At 32.5% G+C, this 23,305-nt stretch overlaps 6 protein-coding genes across 6 annotated transcripts; 3 read left to right on the top strand and 3 right to left on the bottom strand.

Annotated features, from left to right (window-relative positions):
• Positions 1-1,860: 1,860 nt before the first annotated feature.
• LOC108553216 (uncharacterized) lies at positions 1,861-2,306 on the bottom strand. The gene is made up of 2 exons (XM_017908019.1): positions 2,078-2,306; positions 1,861-1,994 (listed from the first exon to the last, which is right to left on the bottom strand). The coding sequence occupies exons 1-2, from the start codon at positions 2,304-2,306 to the stop codon at positions 1,861-1,863; spliced, it is 363 nt and encodes a 120-aa protein (XP_017763508.1).
• Positions 2,307-2,796: 490 nt separating this feature from the next.
• On the top strand, positions 2,797-3,568 carry mRpL23 (mitochondrial ribosomal protein L23). The gene is made up of 3 exons (XM_017908014.1): positions 2,797-2,933; positions 3,043-3,316; positions 3,410-3,568. The coding sequence occupies exons 1-3, from the start codon at positions 2,920-2,922 to the stop codon at positions 3,566-3,568; spliced, it is 447 nt and encodes a 148-aa protein (XP_017763503.1). The 5' UTR covers positions 2,797-2,919.
• Positions 3,569-3,802: 234 nt separating this feature from the next.
• Positions 3,803-4,185, bottom strand: LOC108553159 (uncharacterized protein CG13380). Its single transcript, XM_017907953.1, has 2 exons — positions 4,000-4,185; positions 3,803-3,874 (listed from the first exon to the last, which is right to left on the bottom strand). The coding sequence occupies exons 1-2, from the start codon at positions 4,183-4,185 to the stop codon at positions 3,803-3,805; spliced, it is 258 nt and encodes an 85-aa protein (XP_017763442.1).
• Positions 4,186-5,555: 1,370 nt separating this feature from the next.
• Positions 5,556-7,737, top strand: TTLL1B (Tubulin tyrosine ligase-like 1B). Its single transcript, XM_017908018.1, has 9 exons — positions 5,556-5,623; positions 5,764-5,916; positions 5,999-6,064; positions 6,155-6,333; positions 6,399-6,585; positions 6,670-6,871; positions 6,951-7,181; positions 7,416-7,525; positions 7,602-7,737. The coding sequence occupies exons 1-9, from the start codon at positions 5,556-5,558 to the stop codon at positions 7,735-7,737; spliced, it is 1,332 nt and encodes a 443-aa protein (XP_017763507.1).
• A 559-nt stretch (positions 7,738-8,296) lies between these two features.
• Positions 8,297-16,653, top strand: LOC108553185 (atrial natriuretic peptide receptor 1). Its single transcript, XM_017907984.1, has 19 exons — positions 8,297-8,396; positions 8,822-8,990; positions 10,527-10,692; positions 11,441-11,515; positions 11,799-12,078; positions 12,176-12,285; positions 12,552-12,740; positions 12,940-13,160; positions 13,385-13,624; positions 13,759-13,879; positions 13,935-14,143; positions 14,215-14,365; positions 14,660-14,819; positions 14,886-15,046; positions 15,180-15,346; positions 15,450-15,596; positions 15,667-15,859; positions 15,955-16,228; positions 16,358-16,653. Exons 1-19 carry the CDS (start codon positions 8,297-8,299, stop codon positions 16,651-16,653), a joined length of 3,429 nt encoding a protein of 1,142 aa, XP_017763473.1.
• A 215-nt stretch (positions 16,654-16,868) lies between these two features.
• On the bottom strand, positions 16,869-21,875 carry LOC108553192 (cysteine and histidine-rich protein 1 homolog). Its single transcript, XM_017907991.1, is given in 6 exon segments — positions 16,869-17,369; positions 17,474-17,676; positions 17,794-17,954; positions 18,252-18,463; positions 18,527-18,765; positions 21,465-21,875. Coding segments are annotated over 6 exon segments (1,239 nt in total). The 5' UTR covers positions 21,861-21,875; the 3' UTR covers positions 16,869-17,341.
• Positions 21,876-23,305: the final 1,430 nt, after the last annotated feature.

Here is a 23,305-nt window from a genome sequence, read left to right on the forward strand (position 1 = left end):
TGCGTCTGGGTTGGATAATGTTTTCATGTGACGCTACTACCATGGATGATCTTGTTAAAAATAAAATTTGCTGTTGGATAAATGAAAGGGTGCTGGTGGAGTGTTGTGTGTTTTGATTATTTTCGAAAGAAGATCCTCGTGGAATTAAATATGAATGGAATTATTTTGCAGGTGAAACGTATGATGAATGTGTGTCGAATGATGAAGAGAAAAAGAAATGGGTATAGGCTAGAGTTGAATGGAGAGATTATATAATAATCGATTACTATGTGACTATGAAGAGCAAAGTAATTGAGACAAAGTATCCTTAAATGATTGTAACTAGTACTCTTTCATCGTACTGTGAAAAGAAGATATAGTGACGGTTCTTGGAGGAAAATCGTGTATAGATTTCCAGACTCTAAGGCACGAACTTCGAACAACGAAGGTGTCTGAAACGAAAATCGGCGAATTTTGAGGATTTTTATGAGCGAAATAGATCGCCGTAACGAAAGACACTAGATTTTTACCGTTTACATTATAACTACTGTTACTGTAATACTATTTATTACTCTTATTGCTGCTGATACTCTTCTTCTTACCATTACCGTTGCTAGGTTACTCAAGACGGTCGGATTTTCTTCGTGTGAGTTGTGTGAATTATTAAAATGTACTTATATGCATCGCCTCTTTCTTCTAAGAATGTTTGTTTCTTCTTTTCCTTTTTAAATCGTGGATACGACAATCGAAAACAAATAATTCTTCGTTAAAAAATGTTCAATTTAGTACAAACTTTATTTAACTTTTTATGCAAACTTTTCGATGAATATTTGTTAATTTGATACTTCACAGAGTGATTTATGATTGATCTTCAAACCGGACGTTAAGTAAAAATGTTTTAGAAGAAAGAGGTAATGTTAAAAACGAAAGGAAGATAGCCTTAAAAACCACAGACAAGTGGTTCAATTAATATTGATACAAAAAGACAGATAAATATAAAATATAGAAAAAAGACGTGCACAGTTAAGAGACGGTCTGTCCTAGTGTAATTTTTAAGAGAACTCGTTTAATCGAACGCCGAACACCGCTTAATTTTAATACAAGGCCGATAAACAAGTGTAAGAATAAAACTATCATGTAAGTGAGTGGTTGAACGATCAAATTTATCGTGGAAAATGAGACGAAATGAAACGTTCAAAAGGAACAGCATCGGTATCATAATGATCAAATCTAGACTTGCAGATGAAATTTTCTGAACAAGGAGATATTATTGGCGAGAAAAATGTTACTTGACCGCCAGGCTAGATCAAGGCTCAACGAGAGTGTTCAGATATGCTGTTTATACACGTGTTTCTTTCTTGACATTCATTGAGTTTTCATTGAAGAGAGACGAAGTAAAAGTATCGAACAATCACAACTTGGACTTGGTTTTTGTAGCTTTAAATCCTTGGACTAACATAATCGAGGATTTATTGACGATTTATTGTTAATAAACAAAATGAAATTTTTTTGAATCATATAAAAAGAAAAATTTAAATTTCTGTACTATATCGTGATCCTGAATCTCATTCAATTGCATCCTTTTCTTATCTACTTTTGAATCATTTTTATAAAAAAAGATAGTGGCTACTGCGAAAAAGAAACGAAAAAATAAATGATTCAAAACTCTCCTAAAAGACTGAAACTTTTATTTTTTGTAAATTGGTAGAGTTTTTAAATTAAAAATAGATACCACTGTTTTTATAAGAATAAGATAAAATGAGATACATATCTTCCTTTTTCTATTAATTTCATCTCATTATCTTTTGTGTTATGTTGTTTATTAGGGTCAATATAATACTTATCAATGAAGCTTATAATTTTTCCTGTGTTACATATTTGTCACTTTTCTTCATCGTCCTCGCAATAATCCCACTCCTCTTCTTGCGAATTTGATCTAAGCATAGTTGGAGCTGCGTTTTCTTCCGACTTCGAATTGGTATTATTAAAACCACAAGAGATATTACATAAATACCCTATAGCAAAAATAGTTTGAAATTATAAAAAAGTATATTGAAACAACTTTTGAAAAAATTTAAGAAAAAGATAAAAGCAAAACCTCTAATCTTGGTCATTAAATCTTCACCCTTCTCCTTGTCATCTTCTTCCTCGTCTTCATTCGATTTCTGCATTATATTTTGATAGAAGGTAAGTCCAATATCCATAGCGTGATTAATTATAAATTGAACAGTACAAAGAATCATGATGAGCAATATCGGTAAACATAAAGTAGTTTCCACATCGTCCAAGAAAAGATTCAGCCATTCCGGTAGTAAATCGCAGCTCATCTTTGATTGAAAATGTTTACTAACGAAATTTTGGAAAGCGTTCAATCTAATCCTTTATTTCTTAAAATTAAGAATAAACTCCTCCGACACGTTTCGTTGTCAAAGCGGGCCCGTTTGTGAAACAATTTCGTGAACCATATTCTTGTTAATTTTGCCGAAGAAAGAATTCATTGCCGAAATACACTTGGACGCTTTTTTTACTCCCCTGAATCGGTTCAAAAGCTGAATGTTCCGTAAAATCGATTATCGAATCAATTGCAAAACTCGATTTTGCTATAACGGCAATGAACATAAAATTTAAAAAAGTCCCATTGAGATCCGTCTTTTTAAAATGAACAAGTGTTTTAATTTGTCCAAAAATAAATATATTTATTTTTAGATTTGATTTATATAAATATTAAAATTATTTTAAATTTAAAGTATAAAATATTTAAACTTAAGACGCTCCTACCTCGCCATCTAGCGATAACTACAGGAAGCTACATCATAACCTCGCATAATGTGAATCATTGATAGAACATTGTTTACATATAAAATATTTAAGATATATAAGTTAATCGTAAATATATTATTGCTCTTGTATATAAACTGACAATTTGTTTAATAAGATACAATGTCTACTCGTTGGTAAATATTATCATTATGAAGAATAAAACTAATATTTAACATTTTAACATACTTCAATAATTTAAGAATTATTTCATAATTTTTTAACTTCGATTTTCTGATTTTTTAGGTATCCTTTATACCAAAAAGGTAACCCACAACTCAGGATATTTCTTCCAAACTTTTGGTTGAAGCTTGTAAAACCAGAACATAACCAACCCAAAAATGTAGTACAGTTTCACTGTTCAATGGAAATGACAAGATATGATGTAAAGAATTATTTAGAAAAAATTTACGATATACATCCAATACATGTGAGAACTAGGATTGCTCTTGGAAAAACATATATGCCACAAAAATTTGTTGTTAAAAAGGACGATGTGAAAATAGCATATGTTGTTCTAGTAAGTATTAAGAAAAAATTCTGGTAGAAAAATAAGAAATTGTTTCTTAAGGAAAACACCTTCTATGTTAATGTACATTTTATATAATTGCAGCCTAAAGACGAAGAATTTACATTTCCTACTATAATTCCAAAAGATTCAAAAGATAATGAAGATAGACATAAATTATATGCGAAATCATTAAAAGAAAACTTTGAGAAGTTTGTAGAAAGAAACAATTGGCCTGGTATTCCCAGTTGGTTTCGTGTATAAATTTTATAGTCTGATATAAGAATAAAGTTGAATGAAATCAATTTATATTTGTTTCCTTTTATATTCTTACATATGTTATAACTAAATATAAATGTTTAATGATTACATTTGTAATAATTAAAATAACTAAACAAAATGTATGTAGTATGTATACCTACATAACAAAAATGAAATAAAAATATGTATATATTCTTAACACAAGATTAAGCACAAAATGTATGATCTTCTTAATATTTAAAATTCACTCAACATAAAGGCATAAGATTTACATTGTGGACATTGAGCAATGTCAAACAAGAAAATTATCTGAAAGAAATAAAAGAAATAAAATTAAAAAATAATTAAAAATTATGCAAGTTAAAATCAATTAGAAAGAAAACAAATGTTTTCTTTTGGTTCATTAAAAACATGATATGTCAAATGCAACACACCTGTGGATGAATAGGACAAAAATAACGTACTCTACCCCTTGTCCAATAACCACAAACATTACATAACACATGGCAATGTGGTCTATCACATAAGCATTTATTGTAAGGTACAGTTCTTAGACTTATTCCTCTTCCCCTACCCACATGTTCTGCTTTATAATTACCAAATTTTGATACGGTATACATTTTGATTGTTTGTACCTAATTAAATAATTCAAGTTCATGATAAAAATATTTTTTAATAAATAATAATAAATGAAATATACAATAGCTTATAGGTTTCTTATGAAGTGTATCAAATATTACAGCAATCAAAGCAAAGAAAAATTTATTTGATTAAATCAATACTTTCTAAAATGCAGTCTTATATTAATAAATGAATCGTTAACGAAAGACGCATTTTGAATCATAAATTCATGACACAAATTCCTATGCGCAAATATGATTCACTCGTATATTCGTGACGCTTTTGGTAGCAGCGCTTAATTTCCGGTTCGCAAGTAACAATTATCTCTTTGTGATCTACTTGTAACATTTAATTCATATCATTTTGATAAAATGAAATAGTGCTTTTAACTACGCATCTGCTATATACAAGATGTAACGATAAAATCCAAAAAAGTGTGGTCGAAATTGCACAACCGACTACAAACTAACATTTGTGTCGTAATATACTTTTAAATCAGAAGTATTTTTTTGTAACATATTTTTTTAAATATGACTATACCTTATACAATAATCACTTGCTTTCTTGATGTAGCAAATTACAAATCACTGTAATATGAGCAGTTGTCCCCACGCAAATTGACACAATACGGACAAAGCAAGAACCTAACACCGTAAAATGACTAATAACAACACAATTAGAAAATCTAAGGCGCTTTTTTCGTTAATAAAAAAACTGTACGATCGCTAACGTCTTCGCCGTCGACACGCTTGTGCGTTTCTGGCACGTGGAACGTGGAACGTTCAGTTAATAGAGATGGATAAAAAATAAGAGTGAAATAAACACACTTGAAATCCATCGTTTGTTTTTCGTCGCGAAGCCAGCCTCTATTCGTTAGCATGAATCGATTGGTGATATATCGCAGTATAATGAAATAAACCTTTTTCTCGAATACGAGGGTACGATTATTTTGCAATAAAAGGTTAAATTTTTTTAAATTATGATCAATTTGCAATCGGAAGTATGTTGTGTTACAAATAGACATGGCGAGAAGGTAAAATGAAAAATGATTGATCATTTAATCGATTTAATTTAAAACTCTAAACATAGTATCTTTGCTTATACATAATGTAATCATAAGAATCGTGCAATTAATATTAATATGAGTTATAATTAAAGGATATCGAAGAAAGAAAATGCAACCATATGTTATAAAATAGTTTAACTTCCAATAGATATGGGTTATGGTACAAAAATTGATTAACCATAAATCTTATTTCTGTCCCATTTTTATCGTTCTTTTTTATTCGTTCTTCATAAGCAATAACTCGATATATTGAAAACATCATGTATCCACGGTGAATCGATCTAACTTCTAGTATCAAAGGGCATGGCGTCCAGTACAGTACCGGAAAATAAACGCATTGCAAATTTAAATGTATCTAATAATCATGGCAGGTAATCCAAAATAAAAAAAAGAGTGTACTTCAAAATCAAAAAGATAAAAAATCAAAATCCAATGAATCGGAAAAAATTATGACACAGAAGGAAAAAAATGTTTCAATGCTAATGATTAGCTATCTTTCTTTTTCTTTTAGAAAAGTTCTAAACGTTTACAGAGTATCAACAAGTGGAACAGACAAGACGAAAGTGACGTTTTGCACGGACGTGGACAAGTCCGTGATAGTGCATAACTTCGAGAAAAGGGGATGGGTTCAAGTAGGTCCGGAAGATGATTGGAATTTTTATTGGTAAAACCATTTCTCTAGAAAATTATAAAATAAGTGAAAAGAAGTATTTTTATTTTGCATAAAAGAAACTATTATATTATAGGGCAGTCACTCAATCATGTAGGAATATATTCAGCGTAGAAACCGGATACAGAATGGACGACAAACAGTTGAATATTTTCTTTCTTTATTTTAATGTTTTATTTCCTTTCTTTTTTAAGTATGGCAAATTTTTATGATCAAGCAACTTTTTTTTTAGAATGATCAATCACTTTCCGAATCACTATGAATTGACACGGAAGGACCTCTTGGTAAAAAATATAAAACGTTATCGGAAGGAATTGGAACGGGAAGGAAATCCTTTAGCAGAAAGAAGCGATGGTCCGGGAAAATATCTTTATCTCGATTTCATACCTGTCACGTTCGTATTACCAGCAGGTCAAGTATTATATAACATTGTTAACATCGCGATTAAAATATTTAATAAGCAAATTCGTGTTTAGATTATAACATGTTCGTGGAAGAATACCGGAAATCACCGCAAAGCACGTGGATCATGAAGCCGTGTGGAAAATCACAGGGAGCTGGTATATTCCTAATTAATAAATTAAGTAAATTAAAGAAATGGTCCCGAGAAGCGAAAAATCCATTCAACCCCAATTTAACGAAGGAGTCATACGTAATATCTAGGTATAAGATAATTTATAATTCATCGAATTCATGGAGTGGTAAGATATATCTTAATTTTGGGGGTGATGGGGGATAATTCTTTAGGTATATTGATAATCCACTTTTGATTGGCGGAAAAAAGTTCGATCTTCGATTATACGTTCTCATTACATCCTTTCGACCATTGAAAGCGTATCTGTTCAAACTAGGATTTTGTCGATTTTGTACGGTTAAATACGATACTAGTATTCAAGAATTGGACAATATGTACGTTCATTTGACAAACGTATCTGTACAAAAGCATGGTGTAAGTGAATTGTTGGAAAGTGGAGGAAATATGTATGAAATCGCGCTAAAAAATTTTGATAAAAAGGACATTATTGCAGGAAGAATACAACAGCAAGCATGGTGGTAAGCTGAGTGTACACAATTTGAGACTGTATTTGGAGAGCACGCGTGGGAAAGCGGTTACAGAAAAATTGTTTGCGAATATCACTTGGTGTATCGTACATTCTTTGAAGGCTGTTGCTCCAGTTATGGCGAACGATCGACACTGTTTCGAGTGCTATGGCTACGACATTATCATCGATAATGATCTTAAACCGTGGCTTATAGAGGTTTTTCAACCCCACTCTAATCCTTTTAGTTTGTAATTAAGTTGGCTACTTAATTAATTGGTTCCATAGTCTAGAATCATGTAATAACACGTATAGTCAAGTACAACCACAAGTTAGCCAACTATAATTATTTAGGATTGTGTATAGTTGCATATAGACATCACAGATAACTATATACTTATCTCAGATCTTTTTATCCAATCATACTAATTAATCATTTCTATATATATATAGGTAAATGCATCTCCATCGTTGACCTCCACTACAGTAAATGATCGAATTTTAAAATACAAATTAATTGACAATATAATTTCAATTGTCGTGCCACCCGATGGTGTACCAGAGTAAGTCCCATATCTCTATATTTTTGGAAAACTGTGTTTTCAATTTTAATTAAACTCAATCGTGTACATAATATAGTGTAAAATGGAACAAATGTCCACCACCAGAAGCACTAGGAAATTTCGAGCTCCTTTTGGACGAAGAATTGTCCACTCAAGATGATAAAGAATATTCATCCGGAAAGTATCGCAGTTCCTCAAGCAAATGGAAATAAACATTTGTTTCTGAATAACAAAAAGGAAAATTAATAGAAAATAATATTTCACGCGTATATTATTTCACAAAAGTACGTATCACTGAACTTGGTATCGAGAGGAGGTTCAGAAACCGAGGCATGCGTAGATGCAACAACCATGGTTCGTCGGCTTTTATCGTCAAAGCGCATGTACCAAATCTTCGAAATGCATATATTCCGAGCAGTTTATTTTGTTCGCGCACAGCACAATTTATCGTAACTTGCCGACATTTTCTCAAAGGGAAGTATACGTGTACGAATATTTAAGACATCAAATTGTGTAACAAATGCGTGGTACAGTGACACGAGCACGTTATATCAATCGGTACATAAGGGTGAATCTTCTGCGATGGTGGTGAATCCGCGATGGATTCGCTTTGCAAAATTTGTGATGGAATTATACTGAATCACTGAGGAACATTTCTCTGCTTGACAATTTAATCGTGAAAATCTCATTTCGTTTCTTCTCTAACAAAAATTAAATCATGCTAATCGAGTGTAACATTTTGTATCGTTAAAATAATCCCGATCAGAAAGTATGGAGAATAGTTTATGCAAACAGGTGTTGTTCGTGAGTACGAAGTTCCTGATAATCGCGGTGATATTTCAGACACTGTGTTTCACCAAAGTTTCTCCAGGTAAGACTAATCTATTCGTTTGAATGTAATCGGTTTCCAAACGTAAGTGTAAAATACGCGATTAAATAAATATTCTCTACGATATTGATCTCGTTGCCAAAAACTTTATGATCTTATTGTTCACTATAAAATGACGGTGGAGGTTTGAAAACGTAAAAAGTCAACCTTCTGGCGACCCTCTTTTTTTGGTGTCGTGGGTAGTTGTGCGTACAAATGAAATAATCATACTTTCTGAGCGATTTGTTTCGACGGCTGACATTACAATGACTTCTTCTACTCGTTTGAATTTCGATTCAGTCTCTGTTGAGCGCGATGACGTCTGACGTGTCACGTGAAGCGTTTCAATTTCCTGTAAATTTATTAGTATTACCCTTCGAAATCCTATAAATAGCATTATTCTTTTTTTCTTTTTCTTTTTGTTCAAGTGAATTATGAATATCCACCAAAGGTCTACAATGTCGGTGTTCTCATGGCTTCCCATCTGAATAGTCCCTTCGATCTTGAGAGATGCGGACCAGCCGTCGACTTGGCGTTGGCCGAAGTAAACGACTTTTTAAGCGTGCACAATGTGAAATTGCGCAAAGTTCAAGAAAGGTACAACGAAAAATTGCATGTCCTTTCATTGTCTACTCTTGATTAATTAACATATGTATACCTCTTGCAACTTTCGTTGATTGATCGGTGCGTATGCAAAAAGAAGAGAGGGAAGAAGAGGAGAAAAAATCACTGAATTACGCATACGCATGACCCTGTGTAAACTGATTCACTTTTGACCACGCATTCCCATCGCTTCCAGCTCATTACATTAATTCAATTGGACAGACGTTTGCGCAAAAAACAGAACTTCGACAGCAAGATTCGTTGATCGTATAATCACGATTTAGTAAAACGAGAATAGCCATTTGAAATCCGAATTGAGTCAAAAACGTAATAATAAATATCGAAGATTTAAAAATGTAGTAAAATAAATTTTCGGAAAATTTAAAAAAAAATAAATAAAAATTTAAAAAACCAAAATTACTGATTATCAGAAACACTAAATATATCGCGAATCCTGAATACCAAGATTATACAATAGGAAAAATATCAAATATTGGAAATATCAAATACCAAGTGTCCTGAATATAGAGAATACCGAGTACAAACGATTATCAAGTGTGAACTACTAAATTTTCAAAACAAGACAGAAAGTGACGCCATTCCTACAAATTCTCATTTCCCTCTGTCGATCCAATGGCGTAGGATTAGAATAATCAGACAGAATGAATTAACCCACGTTACAATTTGTTAACGAAGAGGACGAAGGGCAAGGATCAGCGAGCGTGATAATTTCCCGGGGATCGGTATCCAATTATTGCCCATTCAGCGACACGATTAATCTATCATTATTCCGAGTCGTTCCTTACACTTGGAATGACATTGCATTCTGCTAACCCCCGACAATTATCAATCATTCAACGCGTACGTGCGTTTCGTATCACGGATTCCCTCAGGATATCTTCCGGGCGTTACAACACCACGACTCGATCGTCTCCCTTCCCCTTAGTCCAGTAATTCGATCGCGACCTGTTTGCATGGTGGAACACGATCATCCATCAACTCGGTTACCCCTGCTCCTTTTCCCGGTATTGTTTGATTCCTACAACCATTGTCCCCCGCTTCCTTTTTGTTTTCCCGCCGACTCGGATGGAATCGTGATGCGGAAAAAAACACAGCGCTGGAAAACACGTGATCCTGAAAGATTGCCGACAACTAGTGGGCCGTGAGGTCAAGTTAAAGAGGACCTCCTTCTCTTAGATCTTTCCGCACATTTGCTATCGTTTACGAAGATTCGCGCTCGATAATGGATTGATCTAACCTATAAAGTTTCTTCGTAAAATAAATACCTTTTATAAGCACCACTGCGTAGAATATTACTGCGTTGTATAACTGGGGTATTATTATATATTTTAAGTATTTTGGATGATCGTTGATATTCGTTTTCATTTTATTTCTGCTTCCTAATCTCGTTGGGTCTATTCTTTTAATTTTGATTCTTAATGAAGTATCTAATTATTCCGACAATAGAATTATGAATTTTAGAAATAAAAATATATGGATATGGTATAATTCTGAACAAATAATTCGCAGTTACCCATCATGCAGCGGAGCCGCAGCACCAGGTTTAGCGGCGGACATGCATTTCCGGGATAAGGTGATCGCGTTTATCGGTCCAGCATGTGCTTTCGCTCTCGAACCCGTTGCAAGACTCGCCGCCTATTGGAACACTCCCATAATCACTGGAATGGGTGACCAAGTACATTCGTTACAATTCACTATAATTTAATAGAAAAATAAATTGAATGTTTAATATCCATATTTATAAAAAGAATCTTACTTATTTTTCTTTTCAATTTTAAGGTATGCATAGGAAAGATAGAGTTTATGTAAAGCTAGTCAAGAGTGTTTGGATTAGAGAAATGAACGAGTCAGTGAAGGATACCTGAACTTGTTAGAGATGTAAAAGAACGGAATGATTGAGATTGTCACGTGAATGAAGGATACACGATCCCTTAATGTTTTGGATAGACGAGCCTAAATGTCTTTTAGAAATGTTCACATAGGGTGAAATAGGTAGAGAACTGGGGAAAGGAAGATTGCGTGTGTATATAAGTGGTTATACGGAATGTGTGCGGGGAAAAGAAATTAAAGTTAAGAGAGGGAGATGAGAAACAGACACTTGTGAGTCAGTATCAAGACAGGAAAAAAAAGAGCTTTTGTGAAAATTAAGAAGTAAGAATATTAGTGTAGTTAAATTATTATATTATTATTTCGTTGCATATAGCATTATTTTATTTGTGACTTTACTTATTAAAGTAGAGTATATACGTCTGCGTGACTGAAAATGAGATTTCGTCTTGTACTAAAAATTTTTAGCGAAAAGTATTAAAGTTTATCTATTAATTTCTTAACTATATTTAATAATGATTAAGTATTATGCATATATTAATTCTTTTCTTTGTTTTATGGTAATGTTTGATTATGGTTCATCTCGAACAATTAAGCCGCCATCGGAAGGGGAACTGTCCGTAACATCGGGGATCCTTGGAAGAATCAATAAGTGGAAAAACGAAAGCTCGGTAAGAAAATTCCAACCGTGGTATTTTGTTCGTTATGTTAATTGATCCTGTTATTCGCTTAATTATCGCCTGCAACGAACGCGTTCAGATGGAAAAGAATACGAGATGCTTCATATGATACTTCATTTCTATTTACGACTCCATTAGTATTCTTAATTAGTATGCTTGTTAAGGTGGCTGAAATAAAATTAGAACGTAACCAAAGAAAAAAATAAAAAAGATTAAAAAGTATTATGAAGTATTTTAAAGTTCGTCTAATCTAATTTCAGTTATTTCTTTTCAGGGAATTTTTAAAGACAAGAGCAAGTACCCGACGCTAACAAGGATGTCCTATTGCCAGTGTCGTCTTCGATTAGTATTCTCTAGTATCTTTAAAGAATTTGGGTGGTCTCACGTAGCATTGATATTAGATAGATCGGATCTGTTCTCGTGGACGGTGGGAAAAAATTTGGAGTATGGTTTGAGGAAAGAAGGTCTGTTAAAATTCGTGAGAGAACTCGATGGTAATTCTGAGGATGAGTCGTACCATCTTTATTTACGGGACGCTAGTATGTACGCAAGAGGTAAATGTTGCAAACGTGACATTATTAATTAATTTGTTTGAAATTAATTTTAGTCGATTTATCTGTTTAAATTGGCATATCATTTGTCTTCTGACAGTGTTGATTCTTAGCGTTCGAGGAATTCTAGTCAGGAAATTCATGTTAGCTGCTCATGACTTAGAAATGACGAGGGGAGATTGGGCTTTTCTCGACGTTGAGATATTTCAAGTAAAGTAAAAGCCTTTGTCTTTTGCTAGATATATCGCAAAGAATTTACATAAACCACTTAGACTCAGAAAGTTAAAAAGGTTTAATCAAAATTCAGATTTGAGCCGAAGCTCAAAAAGTTGTAATTCAAATTCCGATTTGGAAATTTAAATTTGATTTGCATTAACCAACGAAATATTTCATTCTCAAAAGAAAACAACAATATTCGTAAGTTTTTCATGTTTATGCAAAAATGTTAAACGAGTTTCTTTTTTATTACAAATCAGGGATCCTATTGGGGCGACCATGACTGGGAGGTCGGCGATGAAGACGATGCTATTGCAAGAAAAGCCTATGAAGCACTGCTCAGAGTATCTCTTTTACAACCAACCAGTCCGAGGTTCCAAGACTTTGCAGAAACTGTTCGTCAAAGGGCTCAAATCGACTACAATTATTCTTTCTCAGAGGGAGAAGAAGTAAACTTCCTTCTATCAATCCTTAGACACTTAACAAACTTACACTAAAAAAGATTTTCTGTCGCAAATTAATTCAACTCATAAAACAAAATTAACAAATCTTAACAAATGTTAATTGTTCGCAGAACTGTGAATTGTATTATCAGATTTGCATTGCATCATGAATAACAAACATAATAAAGGTTTTATCATTTTTTAGGTGAATTTCTTTATCGGAGCTTTCTACGATGGCGTGTACTTGCTCGGAATAGCATTGAACGAAACTTTAACCGAGGGTGGAAACATCACAGACGGCATATCGATAACGAGGAGGATGTGGGACCGGGACTTCATTGGTATTACGGGGCACGTGAGGATCGACGACAATGGCGACCGCGACGCGGACTACAGTATCCTGGATTTAGATCCTATCACGGGAAGGTCAGCGTCAATTAAGCCAGCCATTCCTCTGATCCGTTTGCCGTGCTAATCAAGCGCCATTCTGCCAGCCAACTGGATACATTCGTCTCAAAAGCGTCGCAATGAAACTCTCTCGATTTCCTTTGAGTTCGAAACAGAATTTTGATGAAGCAGATGTGCATATACTGTAATTAAACAATATGCCGTGGATCTACGCAGAAATAATATTAATTCGGGATTTCTAGGTTCGAAGTGGTAGCACACTATTTGGGATTAAATCGAGAGTATAGTCATGTGACTGGAAAGAAAATTCATTGGCCTGGAGGAAGAGAGGGTCCACCAGCGGATATTCCTGAATGTGGATTTTTAGGAAATGATCCTGCTTGCACTTCGAGAACCGAGGCTTACACCTTTGTTGCTTATACTAGTTTGGCTCTTGTTGTGTTTTTGCTAGTCGCTGTTACCGCGACTTGTGTATTGTACAGGCTAGTAGTACATGAACATATTTAAAAAGTGACCGATTTTAATCGTAACAGCTTTGTTATTTTAGTTAGATCTTTCCACTGGAAAATTTAGTCTTTGTTAGGTAATTTTTTAATTTTAATATTGTTTCTTACAGACACTTGAGACTGTCAGCTGATCTGAATAACATGTCCTGGAGAATCAGACCAGAAGAATTGCTTTTGGAGATAGGAAAGCCTTTTTCTTCGAAGATCAATCTGCACCAAGCAATAGCGGAGGTGAATATAAGGGAATTGAATGAAGAACACATTAAAATTAATGCTATACTTACAGAATTTTGGATTGGAGCAACGGATTCGTCGAGGATCGCAATTTAGTTGCGAATCTTTACCTACAACCACGGTGTTCACTGCTGTTGGAATTTATAAGGGAGAAAGAGTGGCTATTAAAAAAATTACTAAGAAAAAAGTGGTTGATGTCACGAAGAAATTACTCTGGGAGATTAAACAAGTACGAGATGTTACTTCAGAAAATACTGTCAGGTATAATAGTAATATAATTATAAAAATATTAATTATAATTTAATACATGAAACATTAAAAATAAATTCCAGATTTATCGGTGCATGTCTCTGTTCTCCATCACCAACAGTATTAATCTTAACAGAATATTGCCCTCGAGGTTCCTTGAAGGATGTACTAGAAAACGACGCTATTAAATTAGATTGGAATTTTCGAATGTCTTTGATCCACGATATCGTCAAGGTAGAGCAGGTGCAGAAGTTGTATCACACGTTCATTTCATTTAACCACAAAAGGTGTAAATTATGTTGTAAGCAACGAAATTTCTTAACTTTTTTTTTATTTTTTAAAATATATCTATAAAAAAAAAATTAAAAAAAGAGACATATATATTTATGAAACTTGTATGAAAATAATCCCCATCATTTTTTTATCGCCTTGTATAATTATATCCCTCATTGATTCATCGAAATTTAGATATAATTTTTGCAGTATCACCATAAATGTTAAATACAAGATGTTATTCATTTTTTACAGGGAATGTCTTACCTCCATGCCAGCGAGGTTTCAGCTCACGGAAAGCTTCGTTCCTGCAATTGCTTGATCGACAGTCGCTTCGTTCTAAAAATTTCAGACTTCGGTCTTAAAACCCTCACTACCCCTTCTGACCTAATTATGGATGATGATTATTATACCAGTACGTAACAATTATTTATACAAACAAACTTAAAGATAATTGACTATTATTATTACCACTTGGCAGAATTGCTTTGGGTCGCCCCAGAACTTCTACCTTCGACTGTAACACCTGGCAGTGCAGCGACTCAGAAAGGGGATGTTTATAGTTTCGCAATTATTCTGGAAGAAATTGTAATTCGTGGTGGCCCATATGAATCTGTAAAATCATTTATGACATCCCAAGAGGTATAATAAAGTCGGACAATTTTTCTTTTAATGATCATTTCTATAATTCTTCTTTGTTATTTGAAATATTCATTATGTTAGATCACTTACTTCATTTATATGTTGTTAATAATTTTTTGTAAATGTCACGAAGATCGTTAGCCGCGTTGCAGCATCAGAAACGCCATGGTTTAGGCCGGAAGTGACACCAAAGGACTGTCCACCAGATATTCTATCCCTCATGGAAAAATGCTGGAATGAAGTCCCAGAAGAACGACCAACATTTCATACAATTCGTGAAACTATACGTGGCATTATGAAGTGAGCTTCAGTTCCAATGCCTTCTGAAGAAATATAAACTATCTAACTGAAACTTTTTTTTTTCGATTAAGAGAACATTCAATTCATAAATATAATCTTTCAGAGGATACTGCAAAAATTTAATGGATGATTTATTAAGACGCATGGAACAGTATGCAAATAATTTAGAGGCCCTCGTAGAAGAGAAAACGGAGCAGCTAAGTTTAGAAAAACGGCGTAGTGAAGAACTTCTTTATCAAGTACTTCCGAGGTAACTGAAATATTTTGAGAGATTACTTTATTCGATAATTTATACATTTATTCATAATTAAATACCACAGACAGGTAGCATGCCAGCTAATGGCTGGAGAATTGGTACAACCAGAGCAATTCGAATGCGTGACCATTTATTTCAGCGATATAGTTGGTTTCACAGCTCTCTGTGCACAAAGTACACCAATGGAAGTGGTTGATTTCTTAAATGATCTTTACAGTACTTTCGACCGTATTATTGGATTTTACGACGTTTATAAGGTACTTGAATATTATTCATACCCAAGTAAAAACTACAATTTTAATTGAAATTGTGTTATTAATATTTTATGTGATTAAATTTTGTTATATGTAAGGTGGAAACAATAGGGGATGCATATATGGTAGTGTCTGGCTTACCAGAAAGAAACGGTGATGAACACGCGAGGGAAATTACTTTAATGGCTCTAGCAATTCTTGATTCTGTACGTTCTTTCACCATAATGCATAAACAAAATGCACAGCTGAGTGTCAGGATTGGTGTACACAGTGGACCAGTTTGCGCGGGTGTAGTTGGTCAAAAAATGCCACATTATTGCCTTTTTGGGGACACAGTGAATACTGCATCAAGGATGGAGTCTTCAGGACTACGTAAGTCATTTTAAACAAACTTTAAAAAACCTCGTGGTATAAGATTCTCTATCTCCACTTCATTAGCAAGTTCCTTTTTAATGTCTATCTTGTATTTTATTTTCACTTTTTAACACCTGTTTTATACAGCATTGCGCATACATATCTCTGAGGCAACAAAATGTATATTGGACAAATTTGGAACATTTGATTTGGAACTTAGAGGTGACGTAGAATTAAAGGGAAAAGGACGAGTCACTTCCTACTGGCTGAAAGGTTGCTCTGAACCAGATCCAAGGCCACCAACTCCAAAATATCGCAATCATAGTGTTAGTACACCAGAAAATAATCTAAATCCCTTAATTTTTCCGCCTAATAATACAAATGGTCCGAAAGCTAATAACAATACATTTATTAATTTATCCGAATTGCAACAAAGCGTTTAATTTTTATAATTTCAAAAGTAAAGTGTAACAAGAATTATTGTTCGATTATAGATATTCTTACGACTTAAAATTGAAATTGAAAGTCATAATTATAATAAATTTATTTCATTTTTTCTATTACAATATGTCGATTTGGAATTTTACATTGATAACATTTAATTTATATGTAAATAGAATAATCTGTAATAAACTTTTGTCGACAGGCATGTGCATTAAATTGTTCACTTTCATCGGCGACGGACTACTTGAAAAATATAATATTTCTTTTAAATATTCTTCAAGTATACTTACCAATACCAATGCAATTTAATACACTTGTCTAACTATATGATCTATGTAAAGTTTGAGTGAATTGAAAGACACGACAAAAAGGAATTTCCCAACAGAAATTAAAAATGAAATCGAATATTGCACATTCCTCCAAAAGTTTGCACATTACTTTTGCTGTACTTTCTGTGTCGTACTATTCGCGATATTAACGAAATGTAACTTTTCCTCAATGTTATATGTGTGTAAACTACAGTAGAATTAGCATCTTTATCTTTATTATCGTTACGGTTAAACACTACTAATAATTGGTTATAAACCTCTGTGTAATCTATGTTTTTATCACTGTTAAATCTAAAAAGTTGTGTCAATTATAATTCATTTTCCGTAAAATCTGGACAGTAGCAATTCTTCTGTTGAACTACTTGGATGCCAGGAACATTATTAGTCTGAAACAAAAAATATAAAGTGAATAAATACATATTATAAACAATTTTTTTCTGGGAACTTTCTAATAAAAAGTTATTATATAGATATATGGCTATATCCTCACCTGAAACTAATAGCTCTCGCAGCAAGAAGTCTATTGCACTCTGCCGTATCAGGTAAGGGTAAAGGTAAGTAAGGACTTTCATTTTCTTGGTCAGTGAACTCGAATTTGTGTATTCTTGGTTGTACTTTCATGTCACCAAAAGGTCCTTTCAATATCAAATAATGAAGCGGTAGTGGATACATTGTTTTTGTTTTTAAAATCAACTATAATATATTAGAAAATATATATTTAAAAACTGATTTTAAAAACTTTGCATTAAAAAATAATAAAAAATATATTAAAAAATGATCGTCACAAAATTTAACAAAATTTGTACGTACTTGATAAGTCATGTCTCTTTCTAAACTTTGAGAAGGATCACATTGATTATTATTGATTCTTGCTTTTACAACCCATTGATTGTTAAACGCCGTAAAACGAGAAGTTTCATAAAACAGTTTATGAATAAACTCGTCCGTACGATATGGCTTCATTTGTAAATCTATAAAGGACGAAATTCTACAGATAACTCATATCCTTCATTTCTTATGCTTCTACTAAAATGGCAGAAGAAGCAAGATCGAATAAAATGAATTTATTTAATGTTTCAAATATCTTCAATGACGTTTAAAAGTCTAGATAAACAATATTTTAATTTAGACAAATCTGATGAAAGGGATTGTTCCTGCCGCTGCTAAACAAAGCAGAAAAGAAAGTAATATTTTTTTTATAACGTTTCTATCTAAACAAGACTAAATGAGTGTTTGTGAGCCTTAATACACGAGAAACGGATACAGACCGTTAAATGTGATTTTCTCGTAGGACAAAAGATCAAAGACATTGTCATACAGCCTACGTTCTTCAAGAGTACGGGCATCAATATCACGTAGAGCTTCCATGACATCCAACCCTGAACGATGAGGATGTACACAGTGGGTTTCGTGTTCTGGACGTTCATGATTTGGTCCACGCCAAGGACAACCGATTCTACTGTATTTGCAGCTGGATATTCTATATACATACAAGAAAAAATTAGTACTCCTTTAACCCGTTCCATTTATTAATTATGATTACCTTTCTTCACACATGGTCTCTTCATGGCGTTCCAAGGAATTCCTTGGGAATTCCTTTGCACAATATTGACATTCTGCTGGCAATTCAGATACTGCTTTTTCAACTGCCAAATTTCGAGATGGAGATGTTCTGCTGATCTCGATTCTGCAGTTGGGGCATGTTGCCATTTCATCTCTTAGCCTGGCATCTGCGAGGACATGAGTGAAGCAACCGGCACACATCAAGTGTCCATTTGTACACTGTGAACATTGTTGCAGCATGTATTACTAGCATTCTTAATTTTATATTTTTGTAGGAGATAATCCTAGCTTTGTTGGTAATATTATCAGCCTGTTATATCTCTTATATGATTTATGTGCAGCTTTGTGCAAAATTCAATTTGCTAGATTTCAGTAAATACTATTAATTACAAAAAAGAAAAATAAAGTTTTCCCTTAAATATGTTAAATTATTATTTTGCACAAATTGCCATATTATATTCTCCCTTCCTTAGTATATATTTATATATATGTATATATATATATGTACAACCCTTATATCAACATTAATCAAACTAGAATAACAAAACTAATGTCATGTATATTACCATAATTTGATGTTTTTAAACCTGAAACACAAAATTGTAATAGCACCATTAATAATTCAATCGTGAAACCAGTAGGTTTAAAACAATGTGAATATCGTCAAAAGCAATTGTCATTAATGTTGCCAATATTGATAATAGAAAGGAAGAGAAAAGGATAATGATGTGTAGGATAAGTGAAAAAGGGTGTCATATGCGAAATAACTAACTAATAACCTTTAAGAATGTTTATTTTGTTCAATGCTTTTCAACTATACATGTTATACAGATTTTCTGGAAATACGCTTTCTCTCTCTCACTCTCACTCTCTCACTATTAATCATAATTGATAAACATCAGTACCGCATGGATCTACAATAAAATTTTTTCCTAGTAACTAATATCTGGTTGGTTCCTCCATTTCCATTACTTCTTATAATAAACATAATAATTTTTAATTGGAAAAGGTATTGCTATATTATGTGCTAAAGACTATAAAGATCTGTTGACTTAAGTAATTCCTGTTTCTTTCTTTTTTTCTTTATTTTCCTAAGTGACTTTATTAGGATACGAACAAGAATGAAGTTAAAGTTCAAATCATTTGTATATTACTTATAAGAACCAAATATTTCTTGTAACATGTACGAGTTCACAAATGCATGAATACAACGTTCAAACTTGTGTACCTTCATAAAAATAAAAAGTACATTATGCGCTGAACAGCGCACTAAGTAACTTACATGTATGCATCTCTATCATGATAGGATAAACGCAACATTCTTCCCACTGTTTTACAGTTAATGAGGACAATGAATGTAGAATATATTACATATATATATTTCCATCAATAAAATTCAGAAAAAAAACTGAGAACAAAATATAAATAGAGTATAGGTAGAATGAAATGCTACAAATTTAATAATAGAGGAGTTTCTGTAAATAAACATCACTAAAAAATGGGATCATTGCTTGGGCATGCATACATACAATAATTCCCTTTGATATATTTGTATGTTTCTCGCATGAGTTAAAAATTCGCCACAAATGTACATTATAGTGAGAATTATTTTACATGCATGCATAAGTATGTTTATCATAAATATGATGTCACTTTTACAATACAAGCTATACAAGAAAACACTTAGGCAGTATGTTTACTATAATACTAAATATTTAGAAATTCCATTGCAAAAAATTATTTTGTAAAAACATGTTGTACATGAGGATGATCTTTATCCTAAGTTAAATTTTTTAGACTCTATAAATATATTTAACAACAGAGATAACATAATTCTAAACTGTAGTATTTGTATTTAGCAAATTAAAAGCTGTTCTTCATACATCTGTTTTTCAAATGTTGAATATCACTTCTATTAAAAATAACATATAGTTACCTACCTGTAATGATATAATTACTATCTTAAAGAAGACAATATTCATAAACATTTTTCGATTTTTAATAATAAGAGATAGCTTAAATTTGTCTTAAATACTTATAAAATCAAAACTTAAAACGAAATTATTATCTGCATAATTATTAACAATTATCTTCCTGCAATATTAGAAAAATAAAATCTTATTGTAAAGGCAAACTATTTAAAAATATGTTACAATCATCAAGAGAAAAAGAAGATAAGAAAAATGGGCAGAGTGAGAGAGAAAGAATTTAACATAGAAACAAAGTGGTATTAAAAGCTGTTGTTAATTGATTAAAAATACAACTCAACTGCAACATGAATGAAACCAGTAAGAAAATATATTATAAAAATAAGTTATGAATGACAAGCAATAATAACTCCAGAAGTTTCTGCTCTTCTCCCAAACACATTTATCTACTAAAATATATTTTCACTTTTGTGTTCCTTTTATTTAAATTATTTCACTTTCATAATTAAAATGATATAAAAATTAAATTACTATGTCTTTTAACAAACTTTAAATATTATTATAAAATTATACTGTGTTCCACGTCATTTGACGTACTTTTTACGTATATTTCAATGAGAAGTTTTACTACTGTCAAACATTATAACCGAAAACAACAAAAGACAATTTCGAATGGAAGAATGTCAACAAATTGTCACGGTGCGTAGTGTGCGATCGAGGATTACTAAAAAGATTTCGTTTTTCTTAGTAACATCTATACGTACGTGTATGTATGATATACATATCGCAGCAAACGACGAACTCACCCATCGGCCTCGGGTGAAAATGTCGGATAGAAAGAAACGACGTCGTTAGAGGAACGACGGTCAAGACACATTAAAGCCACGGAATATCCATCGATATAACGCACATTTATAGATTCGCAATGTACCGAAGTGGTACGTATTAAACAACGCAGAAAATATTGAAAGAAAGATATTAGAAACTTACCTGATAAACGGTCGCCTTGGGTAAATCAAGACAAACTGCGCAGCAGAGGATGCCGCCCAGGCGGTGTTCCAACTTTTGCTCGGTTTTCCCATCGTTCCGTGACACTTTACGGCGTTTTTTGTCAGGTTCAAGAAAATCCTCTATTTTTTCAAGATCGTCGCGAATTGGAGTGGCCGGGGGGACCTGCTCCGAAACGCTACTCGACGATGCAGCTTCGTTGTTCGGGTCCGCCATATTGATTGTTTTGATTTTTCCTCCGAACGAGCATGAGAAATGCGCAGATGTCAAACGCAGACCACGTAATAGTCTCCTAGATAGGGACAATACCGATCCGATACTTGTTCGCAACGTTATCGAATCGGTCGATGTCTCGTTCGGGGTTAGAAGTCAAAACATGTAAAAATTTTTACGATATTCGACTAGTTTATCGATTATTTTGATGATACAGGTAATAGCCTTTTTCAAATGAAACAAGACCAGCTAGAAAAAATGGAAGTATGGATGAAGCATTTTTAGACTTTGTTATTATTTATCATTGCTTTGTGTCGATATGAATTTTCGAATCTTATCATTTGATCTTCTCATGGAATGAAAGTAATTCAATTTTATCTGGATTAATTATTATATATTCCTAATTAAACCTATCATAATTAACATTTTGAACCTTTAAAAATTAGGAAATTATTAATATCGAAAAGTATTTTTATATTGTTTGGATATTATCGTTATATAAAAATGTATGACTAAACTACGTGATACAAATTCAATTTAAATAGTTCAAATTTCGCGCTTTCTTATATTAATTATATATATATATAATATATGTGCAAAATCTTAATGGTGCAAATTCGAAGCTTTTTGATGGAATCAAATATTCTTATTATACATAGTATCTACAAAATATTGTAAGATACAATAATTAAGCATTATGTATACCCAGATACATAATAGTTAAACATTATCACGTTTGTAATAGTATTTTTAAAAAAAAACATTTATTCCTTACAATCTAAGAAACTATAAATATGAAATCCTGATATCCGAAGAATAGTCAATCATCTTCTTGTAAGTTATGAATCACATTATTTAATTTTAAATTATATAGCGAAATAAATATTGATCTCAAGATAAGAGAGATGTACGGTATAATGATAGAATGAATAATAGGAAATAGAAAAAGGAAGAACGTAACTGAATTTGAATAATCAATTTTTTATTCACACATCGACGTATTGTCGTTTATACGCGCTTTGTCTTTCTCTTTATAAATTCATATCAATTTCATACAACTCGTGGCATGATCTATTATTTTTTCTTTTTTTTACATTACATTCCATTTCACCTCGTGGATACGATATTTCTTGTTCTTCATTAGAATGGACGAACATTTATTTAGATATATTTGCAATTACTACAGTCCACTCGATGTCTATGCACGAAAATTGTTACATAATATTGGAACGGAAAAAAATAAAACATCTACATGTATCGCATTTCTTACATAACACAAATAAATTTAGAACGTATTTAAAATATAATACTTATCACGGATTAATCAATAGAGTACATTTCTGATAATTTATACAGGGTGATTAATTAAATTTCTACACAAATTACATTCAAAGGAGATCACCGTTTTTGCCAACAATCTTATTATTTTTGTTGAGGTAAAAAAATCGATCACAATACTATTTTACTCTTAAGAGGTTGACATCTTCTACTGCGAAATTATAAATCCACTTAAAGAAAAGTATTTAACGTGGCGGATTTATAAAACTGATTGACATTAAGGAACCAGGCTCTCTTTTGTCGAACAGTCGCAATGAAAATTATATATGTTC

Source organism: Eufriesea mexicana, unplaced genomic scaffold (assembly GCF_001483705.2).
Source record: "Eufriesea mexicana isolate 0111107269 unplaced genomic scaffold, ASM148370v2 scaffold9538, whole genome shotgun sequence".
Classification (NCBI taxonomy): domain Eukaryota; kingdom Metazoa; phylum Arthropoda; class Insecta; order Hymenoptera; family Apidae; genus Eufriesea; species Eufriesea mexicana.

What these genes read in the sequence shown, in the direction of transcription:
- LOC108553216 (XM_017908019.1), bottom strand. Translation starts at nt 2,306, where the DNA reads ATGAGCTGCGATTTACTACCGGAATGGCTGAATCTTTTCTTGGACGAT. An exon ending in TTTAATGACCAAGATTAGAG is followed by an intron (nt 1,995 to 2,077) that starts GTTTTGCTTTTA and finishes TTTTTGCTATAG; the next exon opens with GGTATTTATGTAATATCTCT.
- mRpL23 (XM_017908014.1), top strand. An exon ending in AAATAGCATATGTTGTTCTA is followed by an intron (nt 3,317 to 3,409) that starts GTAAGTATTAAG and finishes ATATAATTGCAG; the next exon opens with CCTAAAGACGAAGAATTTAC.
- LOC108553159 (XM_017907953.1), bottom strand. Translation starts at nt 4,185, where the DNA reads ATGTATACCGTATCAAAATTTGGTAATTATAAAGCAGAACATGTGGGT. An exon ending in TTTGTCCTATTCATCCACAG is followed by an intron (nt 3,875 to 3,999) that starts GTGTGTTGCATT and finishes TATTTCTTTCAG; the next exon opens with ATAATTTTCTTGTTTGACAT.
- TTLL1B (XM_017908018.1), top strand. Translation starts at nt 5,556, where the DNA reads ATGGCGTCCAGTACAGTACCGGAAAATAAACGCATTGCAAATTTAAAT. An exon ending in TACAGAATGGACGACAAACA is followed by an intron (nt 6,065 to 6,154) that starts GTTGAATATTTT and finishes CTTTTTTTTTAG; the next exon opens with AATGATCAATCACTTTCCGA. An exon ending in TTAAACCGTGGCTTATAGAG is followed by an intron (nt 7,182 to 7,415) that starts GTTTTTCAACCC and finishes ATATATATATAG; the next exon opens with GTAAATGCATCTCCATCGTT.
- LOC108553185 (XM_017907984.1), top strand. Translation starts at nt 8,297, where the DNA reads ATGGAGAATAGTTTATGCAAACAGGTGTTGTTCGTGAGTACGAAGTTC. An exon ending in TCGACGTTGAGATATTTCAA is followed by an intron (nt 12,286 to 12,551) that starts GTAAAGTAAAAG and finishes ATTACAAATCAG; the next exon opens with GGATCCTATTGGGGCGACCA. An exon ending in TTAGATCCTATCACGGGAAG is followed by an intron (nt 13,161 to 13,384) that starts GTCAGCGTCAAT and finishes CGGGATTTCTAG; the next exon opens with GTTCGAAGTGGTAGCACACT.